This window comes from Rattus norvegicus, chromosome 7, assembly GCF_036323735.1.
Source record: "Rattus norvegicus strain BN/NHsdMcwi chromosome 7, GRCr8, whole genome shotgun sequence".
In the NCBI taxonomy this organism is placed as follows: Eukaryota; Metazoa; Chordata; class Mammalia; order Rodentia; family Muridae; genus Rattus; species Rattus norvegicus.
In genome coordinates, this window is record NC_086025.1 from 44525568 (window position 1) to 44537816 (window position 12249).

At 39.1% G+C, this 12249-nt stretch overlaps 1 protein-coding gene across 2 annotated transcripts in view; it reads left to right on the forward strand.

Annotated features, from left to right (window-relative positions):
- Lin7a (lin-7 homolog A, crumbs cell polarity complex component) overlaps nucleotides 1-12249 on the forward strand; it is a 155507-nt gene that overhangs the window by 52000 nt on the left and 91258 nt on the right. The window contains exon 2 of one of the 2 annotated variants that reach the window (NM_001408921.1): nucleotides 8483-8601. In NM_001408921.1, the coding sequence (NP_001395850.1) occupies nucleotides 8483-8601 (119 nt within the window). Of the gene's footprint in view, nucleotides 1-8482; nucleotides 8602-12249 lie in introns of those variants that run through there. The other variant, XM_063264348.1, reaches the window with a different exon arrangement.

Here is a 12249-nt window from a genome sequence, read left to right on the forward strand (position 1 = left end):
AAGTACATAGGTGGTTGTGGTGGCACATAGGCAACAGAACTAAATACTGCTGGTTTTTGTTTTTAAGCCTGCCTTTCCCATTCATTGGTTGTGTAGCTTTGGGACAGATAGTTCACATATCTAAGCCTTATTTTGTTTTGCAATGCCTGCATGATAAACATAATAGTAATCTCTCTGTATGCGTGTGAGGGTTTTTTTTAAGCACAGTTAATTCTCAATGAATGATAGCCACTAGCTCATACTGATTCAGAAAAATATGTCCACCCATGATAGCTAACAAGTCTGTAAATGCTCAAATCTTTTATAGGAAAGAAGCATAAGAGGATCTTCACGTGTACTTTCAATCATCTAAAAATCATTCAGTATACCTAAATTATTACATAAATAAAACATATCATGTAAATCATTGTTATATTCTACTATATTATGGAATGATGACAAAAAAGATCTGAACAGATTTGGAACAGATTCATTCATTGATCCTAACTCTATTTTGGACCTATGCTTAGTTAACAGCTGTGGAGTAGAACCTCAAGATACAAACATCTGGCTACATATGCTTTATTAAACCACACTCCAAATGTTGCCCAGATTCTACAATCCTATTGCTTCATTCAAATTTCAAATTCTCTCATTATCAGCTCTTTCCCTGGAGATCAAGCTTTTTTCTCTGGATCTGAGTTTCCTCTTTTATATAATGAATATAATTGTAATTAAAATGGCAAGGATACGTTGAGATTCCATGCCTATGAGTCTCAATATGACTTTACATTATGATTGCTGAGAAACTTTGATGCCCAGGTCAAACACAAGCTCAGTGAAATCAGAAACAGATGTGAGTAAGATCCTGGCATCTTTGATTTTTTTTCTTCATCACACCCAGGTAATTCCAGTGGGCTGCCTAGACTAATAACCATTCTATTCTGTCACTTGAAAGCTCCCGTGTGATCCTGTTGATCAATAACTCTCGCCCGAGAGAGGTACACTGGTAAATGCATAAGGGTTAATCTTTATTGAAAGAGGAAAAATTAAGAGCTCAAGAAAGCCTGCAGAGCGCAGAGCTGTGGTGAAGCACTGAGTGTCAAAGAAGAAAAGCTACTGAAAGTAAAGTCCTGGTGCAAACGGGAATAAAAGACACCGGGGTCAACATCACTCAGACCCAGAGTCCAATAAATTCCCCATTTGTGATTAAGTTTGTAACACAGAGATATCTACCCCATGTACAAGCATGTATGTTAGAAGTTATGATGATATTAACATACAATGGCCTCAAATTGTACTTTTTGTGTCTCCTCACCATATTGGTACTGAGAGAGTTGTAATCAGCTAAATGTTAACCAGTAAAAGCCTTGACAGGTGATTAGGTAAGCCGGGACCTATACTCAGCATGGATTCAAGCCATTAATGAGAGAGTAGACTAGGTATTCTTTAAGCATGAGTTCTGACTGGTGTGTGCTTTCTTGCCCCTCTCCGGTGTCATTGTGCACAAAATATTCCTTGTTGTCTTCACTATGCCCATGGACTTACCATCCTTTTGATCTCAGAGAAATAGATGTATTTTCTTTATAAGTGACCCAGTCTGTGAGTTTGTGTTATAGACACAGAGTATAGATCAACACAGACTGGTACCCAGATGAGGAGTTGTATAGCAAGAACCAGAATGGCTCAGGAACAACCAGAAAGCAGAGAGGCTCGGAGAGTTCGGAAGAGGTTAGCAACAGAGAGGTTAGCAACTCTGTCCCTGTGAACAGTGTACTAAGGATGACCCTAATGAGAGGTAAGAAGTTGAAAAAAAAAAAACAGGGGCAGATTATAGTGTCTCAGAATTACTGCGGCCATAGTAAGAATGTTGACAGATAAACAGTGAAGAACATGAAGTTTCTAATCAATGTACAATATAAAAGATACTGGAGACTCAAGGAAAGGGCCCTCTTCTTATAGTAGTGAAGAAGTTGGTGGAATTATGCCTGTGTCTTAAGGTTTTATGGGATATAGAACATCAGTGTGATGGACTAAAATATTAAGCCCTGAAAAAAATATCTAAGCACTCGAGCAGCTGCATGGTGATGTTTAACCATATACATTGTGAGACAGCAGATAAGTTACTTAAAGATGGGAGATGAAATTAAAAGAAAATTGGAAATGAGATAGAGATTTTAACAATTTGGAATTTATATGGGCAAAAGAAAGAATTTCATTTGGAAAGGAATAAGAATGGAATGAGCATGTAACTATTTGATGAAAAGATTAATATGCAGAGAAAAGGGCCAAGACACTGGGAGAGAGGACAGGAGAGCTTAAACTGCAGACACCAGATTATTACTTGTATGTGTATGTGTGTATGTTTATCTTACAAAATACAAAATTGAATTAATTCTCCAGTTTTAAGACTTACCCTGTTTTTCCGTATCACAGTGTAGCCTTATTTGTACTTTGTCCTAATTATAAAATTTGTTTCCAGTTTATCTCTTTTGCCTATTTCTATTTATTTTTTTTGGAGTGGTAGTAGTCTGTTTCATGTCAGACTTATCTCTGTTTGGAGAGTAGATTGAATTTTGATTTCATAGTCTCCGGATAAGGGAAATTGTTTCAGCTTGAGTCGTGAATTGCATGTCACTTGTATCTGATTTAGATGAAAGTTTGAACTTTAAACGTCAGGGTGGTTGCCGGAATAAATTTAGGCTTTTGAAACCCTGGAGATGGAAGGAATGCATTGTGTATATCAGAAGAATCTAAGTGGGTGGGAGGCACACAAGCACACTAGGGTTTGAATAGCTCTGTCAAATCAAGGTTGAGATTTAATTGCCATTGTAACAATATCAACCAGGACATTTTGAGAGGGATGAGTCACCTGAGCTCTACCTTTGTGGATGGGTTAATTATCAGTGTATTCCATTATTGTAGATGTGGTTTGGTTCTCTTAAGAGTAGTTCTGTTGTAGAAGCGAGCTCTGTTTTGTCTACTTCCCACGTTAGAACTGCTATTGTATTGTGACTCAGTAAGAAATCCCCCACCAGGTTGCAACCCTTCAATCTGTACCTTCTTAGCCTCAAGACCCACTGTGAGAAGTAAACTGTTCCTTATAAACTAGCCACTCTGGAGCATTCTCCTAGAGCATCTGAAAACGGACTAAGATTCCCAAGTCTTAGATGACCCATGAAATGTTGCCACTGGTTTTAAGAAAGGGAGATAAACAGAACTGAAGTTATAAAGGTGGATGGGTATACAGGTCTAGTTCCCAAGTGGCCTCTTTTAATGGTGGGGTGGCAGTGTAAATAGTCAGTAACTATGGTGAACTTTTCAGAAAGAAAAACCAGTTTGGGATCTTCTTTCCTTGTGGCTGCTTTGCGGCCTTCCATCCTCATCTGGTGTCCATCCTAATCGAAGACACATGTCGAGTCAAGCCTTTGTGTTAGCGACCAATTTAGCTTTCTTTAATAAATGCAGGGACGGTCTTAACAAGAACCACAAGAACACTCTCATAAATAAGCCAACACTTCATTGCAGTAGTTTTAACGATTGAGCTGACTCAAAAGTTTGTCTACCTTCCAGGATCCTGGTTTTGGGGATTCTGTATTTTTGGTTTTGGTTTTTTTGTGTCTTGTACAAAAGTAGAATTCTGTGTACATGGCCGGGTCGCACGTCCAGTTCTCAGACCCTCTCTTTTGTTTCCAGCACTGACCAGGCTTGTGTTGGAGGACCCATGGTTTTCCTCCTGTTAGCTTTCAGGACCCACTTATCTTTCATCACCTTCTGGGTTTCCCTGGCTTGATGTTGCTGGACTCAAATGGACCAATATCAGCAGGAAGGCTCACGGCCCAAGTGCCATTTCTTCCTAAACCCTCTTGACCTACTCAGATAGACAGAGAAGGCAGGCAGTCGACAACCCCCACTGCCTAAGCAGCCCAGGAAGGCATGTTAGTCCTCTCAGAGCTCCCACTCTCTTAACATTGTTCCCCTGAGACATTCCTCCCTTAGCTAATGGAGTGAGAGCAAATGTTATGTGATTCTGTCGAAAATTACTAAAAAATAAATTTCCTTGGAAATAATCTATCTTTACCCAGGTACCCCATATAAGGAGTGTGAGTGATGTGATGTTGCAGTATATTTGAATCACTTTCACTCTCAGTAAGTCAGACTTACACTATCTGGCTTTTGGATTGTTTCTCTTGGACAGTATTTTTCTCATCCCTGCATGGCCGTAGAAATTGCCTGGAAACATAAAACCCCCAAAGAGTGGCTACTACTCAGAGATTTGGGGTTCATCAGTCAGGGTTCAAATGTCATTTTTTTAAAGAAAGAAAGTATTAAAATGAAGTGGTACTCGGCCATCATTTTTATCAGTAAATCTTAGATGCCTTGAAGAATCCAATTTAGCATACTTTTTATATACTATCTCAAGACATAATAGTTTTCACATTTATTATTTACAAATCAGTACCACTGTTTACCTATTCACTTTGAGCAAATCTTTAAATGAGATATTCAGGCCTTATTTTCCCGCCTTCTTAATCAACATCTCTCAAATGGGAATGAGAGATGGGGGCCTGTATATCAGTTATCCCTCTTTAGTTCCTCAAAAACAATTGTATTTGGAGCTATGAATCTGCAACTGATTTTTAAAGGCCCTAGATACATAATATCATCCCACGGGAACTTCAAAACTTTCACGCCCTCTAGAACATTGGTATCAACCGTGGATGCCTTCAAGCCTCATGTGCTTGCCAGTCACATTGGAATCCCTTGCATGTCCCTGACTGTGCATCTGTGTCTTTAAAGCTCCCTGGGTGATTATAATATTCAGCTGTGATGGTTAATCTTCACTACCAACCTGACAATCTAGAATCATCATAGAAATATGCTTGAGTGTGTTTGAGGGTACTATTTCTAGACGGTTGCAAAGGAAGAAAGAAAATGCCTTCTGCATGTGATTCGAACCGTTGGTGGTGGAGTCCTGGATTGAATCAAAAGAAGAAAACAACCTAAACACCTGCAGTCACCTCTCTGCTTCTTGACTGCTGATCAGTGTGGCCAGCCATCTTGTACTCCCGAGTGCCAGCACATACACAGACGCACATATGAACACACACATATCCCACGAAGCATGGGAACACATGTGTAAGAAATGCATAAACTGCCATGGATAAAGAAAGAAGACAGGTATGCACACTGAGACTACGTGAGAGTAATAGATATGTAACTGATGAGGGAGCAAAGAGCCATGGGAACACATGTGTAAGAAATGCATAAACTGCCATGGATAAAGAAAGAAGACAGGTGTGCACACTGAGACTACGTGAGAGTAATAGATATGTAACTGATGAGGGAGCAAAGAGCCATGGGAACACAGATGTCAGGGAAGACATCCCCGAAGAAAGATTATTTGGTACAGGGACTAAAGCATCCACAATGATATGCCTTCTCTCTGCCTCACCCTCTTATCTATTCTCTTGTTTCAACTTTAACCCTACTGAACTCCTCTCAGTCTTTTAAAAATTTTGATTATTTTATTTATATTTCAAATGTTATTCTCCTTCCCAGTTTCCCCTCTGCAAACCCCCTATCCCATGCTCTCTCCCCCTGCTTCTATGAGGGTGGTACCTCACCCACCCACCCACTCCCACCTCACTGTGACCGTAGCATTCTCCTATGCTGGGACATCTAGCCTCCTTGGAACCAAGGACCTCCCTTCCCCCTGATGCCAGATAAGGCAACTGTCTGCTACATATGCGGCTGGAACCATGGGTCCCTCCATGTGTACTCTTTAGTTGGTGGCTTAGTCCTTGGGAGCTCTGGGGGTCTGCTTAGTTGATACCATTGTTCTTCCAATGGGGTTGCAAATCCCTTCAGCTCCTTCAGTCCTTTCCCTAATTCCTTCATTGGGGTCCCATGTGTGCTCAGTCTGATGGTTGGCTGTGAGCATCTGCATTTGCATTGGTCAGGCTCTAGCAGAACCTCTCAGGGGACGTTAAATGACCCATACTTCCTTAATCAAGCCTTCCATCTTCTCTGATTGTGTCTTCCTGAAACATTCACCTTTTTCCTGATCTCACAGCCTACCTAGGAGCTTGCTTAGTGTCTGTCGTCTCTGGGATCCCACAGGGTGAAATATGTCTTTGCTCGGCTTGCCTAGACCTCCTGTAGTGCACTGTTTAAAGCATATGCATCTTTGTGGTATCTCTGTGAACCAAGACAGTGGGTCCCATAAAAGCAAGAAAAGGGATTCTCTCCTCTGTCGCCATGTCTCCATTCACAAACCAAGGTAGTATTACTAAAAGAATGCATGGATTGCATGCCAATGGACAGGAAATGTGCTATAATGGTGTGGCACTCTGGCTGCTTTAGAAAGGGGAAAGAAGAAACAACTAACAACATCAAAACAAACAAAAAACAGGTTTCCCAAACTACAGCATGACGGGAAGGAGGAGGTGTTTGGTAATGCAGGAAGTGAATTTGATTACTAAAGCCTTTAATAAATCCTCAAATGACCTGAACTTCTACCTACTAGGTAGTGGGATGTCAGTGAAGTTTTATGTACACGGGTGTAAGAACTAGATTTCTCATTCTGGATAGTTACTATAGAAGCAATGCTGTGGGTGGTGTGAAAGAGGAAAAGACTCATTTAAAAAAGAGATTAAGCGGGTTGGGTTCCAGGAGCACAGGTGAGAGACAAGGAAGGCATCCCTGAAATAATGAAGTGGAGAATTCCATTCAGAAGGCACTGTTGGAAGAAATCTATAGAGCTTGTTGACTAGGGGCACTTGGCAGTGGGCCTGAAAGATGATGCCACAGCCAAGCTTGGAAGGCAGGCTGCTTAGGGTCCTATTAATGGAAATGCAGAATGCAGGAAGAGACGTTTTCAAGGGAAAAAAAATAATGAGCTCAGTTTTAGACATACTGAGTTCCTGTCCCCACGGGGTATCTGGGTAGAGTATTTTATGTGCTGGAAAGGCATAACATCTCAGCTGGTACATCAGTAATTGTAGATGTGCCTGGTGTTGTCGAATTGACTGTGCCGTCTTCCAGTTTATGTACTAGAATTCAGACTTCAGAAACTGACAGGGTAGCATTGATTTCATGATTTGTTTTACTTTGGGCTACAATTGGCAATAAAAAATAACTACCCCGGTGGGGTTGGGGGGAGATTCTAAAGTCTCATCCTGGTAATTTGCTTCAGTTAGATACATATGCCCATGTTAAGCTCCCTAAATTCAGAAGTGTAACAATTTTTTTTCCCATAGGCAACTGTACTATTATATTTTTTTCTCATTAGATTGTGAATTCCATGATTTCAGGGAAATATATGGTTTTCTTGATAAGCTTTGTCTTACATATAACAGAACCTTAAATTGATAGATGCATGGATGGATGGATGGATGGATAGATGGATGGATGGATGGATAAATGGATGGATGAATGGATTTCTCGTACTGCAGTGATATGTAATATTTCCTATAGCTTGTTGCCTAGGAATTGAAAGTTTAATATCCCACTGTTTAATGCCTAAGTGTTTTTTTGGTGGGGAGCTAACTACAGTAACTGTGTGGGAAGGAATCACTATAAATATTTTTAAATAGGCTTTCATTACATTATTTTCTTTTGGCAATGTGAATTAATCCAAGGATTTCAGCTTTCTTTGTTGGCTACAAAAGATAGCATAATTCCTGTTACATTAACCTTTGACTTCAATATTTGAAAACTCTCTCAATATTATTCTAAAGGCTGGTAGATGGGAAAAAGACCAGATCTCTGTTTTGAAAATGTAACATTGTAGAGTACACAAAGAAGTTAGAGAATAACTGATTTCCATTGGGCAGAAGAGGAGGAGGAGGAGGGCCTGGAACACTGGTGGTGAGATGAGAGAGTCAGTCCAAACATTTTCTCCATAAAATACTTATTCTTGATATCATATCAGACTATAGGAGCATAGGCAAGCAAATTAGTAAAGTTTCTTCCTCAAAGAGTTTATAACAAAAAAGGGAGCTGCATAACAATCAAACCATAGTACTAATCATTGTAACATTGTATCCATGAGAGATAGATGCCATATAACAAAGAAAAGGCAAAGTCAAAAAGAGAGAAAGAGAGAAAGAAAGAAAGAAAGAAAGGAAGGAAGGAAGGAAGGAAGGAAGGAAGGAAGGAAGGAAGGAAGGAAGGAAGAAAGAAAGGCGAGAGAAAAAACCCACAATCCTTCAGTGTTTTAAGAGGCTGAGGTAGAAAGATCTTGAGTCTGGAATACTTAGTACATTTAAGGCTAAGAAACCCCATCAAAGATAGAAGTAAAAACTTACTTTTGATAAGTAAAACAGCCTTTGACCAGAAGATGAAACCAATAAGCTCCGAGTTATAAATTCTGATTTTACAATGACTCCCACATGAGGGTCAAGTGGAATGATGTCACTGCTCACTTGAAATGATGGCATTTTGTTGGTGAAAGGGAGGTTTCTACTGTGTCTTCACGTTCTTGTTTTTCCCTACTCAGATGTTGCAAGAGCAATCGAACTACTAGAAAAGCTACAAGAATCCGGAGAAGTACCAGTGCACAAGCTGCAGTCTCTCAAAAAGGTGCTTCAGAGTGAGTTTTGTACAGCAATCCGAGAGGTAGGACACTGAGAATTTAACAACTGCCTTCGGCCATATGTCTTCTGAGTAAAACCATGCTTTGCCATATAAACAGTTGAGGTTGTTAAGCTTGGAAGTACATCATTGCTTTCTGCTTTTAGCTCCTTGGACAGATGATAAAAGATAATTTAGTCTGCTAAACTCTTAAATTAGACCCAGGCAGAAATTATACATTTATAGAAAACCGAACATTGATTTCATGATCCCAGCAAAGGACCTGCTTCAGCAAGTGAGTGTGGTGTGAATTCTAATCCACTGGGCAGTCACATGAAGCCATGGGAAAATTCAAATAGAAATAATCATAATTAATGAGGTGATTCCTTAGGGGTACACTTGAGTAAATTTTTCATAGTTAAGTCTTAAAGAGTAATTTCCTACCAATTGAAGTTATGCATACTCAAATATTAATGCCTAGTGCGATTATGGAAATAATACTAAATAGACTGACATGCCTTTGTGGCAAATCTGCATAATGCTTCTTGGCTAATCATTGTTTTTGCTCAGTGAGGTAAAACATGCATGTTCATATGACAATTTAAATTTCATAAATTGGATCTTGGTGGAATTAACTCATTCAACTGACTAATTTAATTGGTCACAAGAAAATGTCCTTGAGATACATAAGCTACCTTATTTATTTATTAATCTGTCATCCCACATCCGTCACTCAGTAAGAATCCATTAATTGGAAACCATAGCCTATAAATCTAGTGTAACTGTTGCTTTAGGAGTCACAACTGATGGATCTTTGCTGGTCTCCTCCTAAAGGCCACATGAACCCACTCAATAGAAAGAGTTTGTTTTAGCACAGAACGCATGCCTCTGAAGGACAGAGGCACCAGGCTTCTATGGTCCTTTATAACTGAATAAATGCTGCTCCTTTAGGACCATGAAAAGGTCCAAAAGGCCTACCGCACTGTGACAGAGATGCATGCACTCTGTTTAAACTCAACCTCTGCAGTGCATGTAGCATTCCAATTTGGTGGGGTTTAGCCTTATCCTATGTTTGTGTTCAGTTTTTCTCCCATGAAATTGATCACTATTTGCTCTTTTTTGGTACTAAGTATAGTCTAAATAAACAACTATGATTACATTAATGAATTTTCAACCTGTCAGTTAATCAAAGGCTGGAAGGAAATTTGTCAAGACCTGCTATTTCTACGGCAAGTCTTCACCTTAGTACCAAATGTACAAGGTGCCCAGAAACTGCTAGATTCCTCTCAGATAAGCTTCTGTGAACACTGTAGAAGAAGCACCTGAGTTCTCCAGACTCCTCTTCTCAGTCTTTGAATTTGTCATCTCTTGAGGCTTTGTAGCCAAATACTTTTCCTTTTTCAAAGATTCTATCATCTTTTCTGTGTCATAACATTCTGGTTTCTGTGACCGAAGGACAAGGCCCATAAAATACCTCTGCTCACTGACTCTATGGCTCATGATCAATTCAAAGCTTCTGTACTCACAAAACTTGCACTCTTCTTGAAATGCAATGGTGTCAAAGAACACTACAATAGAAAACAAGAGACCAAGAGAAAATCAGGATTAGAGGTGTTGGAGTTCAATTTTACCAATTTAAGATCAGGAAAAAAACTAATTGAAATACTGAAAAAAGTCACATACATCCCAAGGAGGATAGTATCTCAGGCATGGCAAATCACACATGCAAAACCTCAAAGCCAAGAATGGTCTCAATGCATGAACAGTCTATTCCAAAAGGCAGCGTAACTTCATGAAATGAGCAAAGTGCATTTCCCAGAAGCAGCCTGAGAGCAGGTTACATGAAGCTTTCATGGGCCACATAAAAACACTGGACTTTATTCCCTGTGAGGCATTCTGGGAGTACTTTGACCTGATTTGACTTGTTCTGGGAAAAGTCTCTTTGGCTAATGACAAAACACAAATACTGGTACAAAAGTAAAAAACGGAGACCAGAAACAAAGTACTGAGGGCATCAACCAAGAGATGGAATGGTGGCAGCCATACGACAGCAGAAAACTATCAAATGCTTTGTATATTTCTGAGATGAAAATGAACTGAGAGTGATGGGGGAATTGAATATCTAACATCTAAGAGAGAGAGAGTTATTAGCTGGTTCTTAGTTTGTGGCTTGAAAAATGGATAGATGTGCAGAAAATGTTACAATAAAGCACATTATTTAATATAATCAACACATGCTAACAACTAAGAATATAAAAAAATGTTCACTTAAAGAAAAGAGGGTGTTGATTGTTGGGGGGAGGGCGGTAATGGGGGGGAGGATGGGGAGGGGAACACCCATAGAGAAGGGGAGGGGGAGGGGTTAGGGGTATGTTGGCCTGGAAACCGGGAAGGGGAATAACAATCGAAATGTAAATAAGAAATACTCAAGTTAATAAAGATTAAAAAAAAAGAAAAGTAATAAAAGAAAAGAGGGTGTAAACAAAATAACTACCTAAGGCTGTACAAACGTGAGCTGGTCCCAGTGATTTTATGTTCACACCAATGTAGGTAGTCATGTTCTTAGAGTCAATACTTAGATCACCTTGTCTGGCCTTTGTTCTAGTGGTGTAGAATTGGCTGTACGTCTAGAGTCTTCAGTTATCTTCATTATTACGTCCGTATTGCTTTACATTTGCTATGAGAAGCTATGGCAACATTGTGACACATCCACTTTAAATGGTATTATTAATGGAAATGCCTTCAAATGACGATACATCATTTGAATATGAGTGTATGTTGCCAGATAGGTGAGTTAAAAGCTAATAAAGAAAGCGACTCGAGGAAGTCTGGCAACAAATTCCTAAATGTTAAATAAGAGCCAAGAAAATTTTCATTCCCTGTCTCTGTATGGCAGGCATGGAATCTCTGAAAATTTTTATTTTCACTTAAATAATCTTTAGAATTTTTCTGTTAAATTACCTGGTTTTTTTAAAAAGAAATATCTGCTACCTAAAATTTAATCTGTATTATTGGTTACAATTAACAGAGCAAAACCAGATACATGTCATACCTCTGCCAGTAACATATGTTCAAAACAAGAAGGTAGGGTTAGCCTTTGTAAAGACTGTCTAATACAAATGCAACTATTGTCATCATCGTCATCGTCGTAGTTGTTGTCATCATCATCATCATCATTATCTGTAGTAGTATTCTTGTTTGTATCACAGCAAAACAAGATACAGATCACACAACTCCCAATAACACGCTCAAAATCAGAAAGCAAGGTTAGCTTTTGTAAAGAATGCCTTATATAAATGCAACAATGATTATCCATGTAATATGTGATAATTTCATACTTTGCTATACAAGTAGAGTGAGCCTTCTGAATCAACTCTTGGCATGTGTACAATGCTTTTAAGAGACGAGTTCAATGAGATTTTAGGTTTTATGCTAAAAATCAATGCTCAGAAAATATTAAAAGTTTTCTCAACTATTTTTCTGTAATGTGTAATGCTAAAGTCTGAAAAAAATGCACATTGAGATCAGTATTGAGAGAAGGGCCATCAGTTACACACCTGACAAAGGCATTGCTCCATTAGTAGATAGGTATAACACATTAATATGCCAAGCGACACACAGCATTAAACTTGGCACACAGACATGGGTTGACAGATTTTTTTTTTTAGTTGTGCTTGATTGTTGACAGATCTT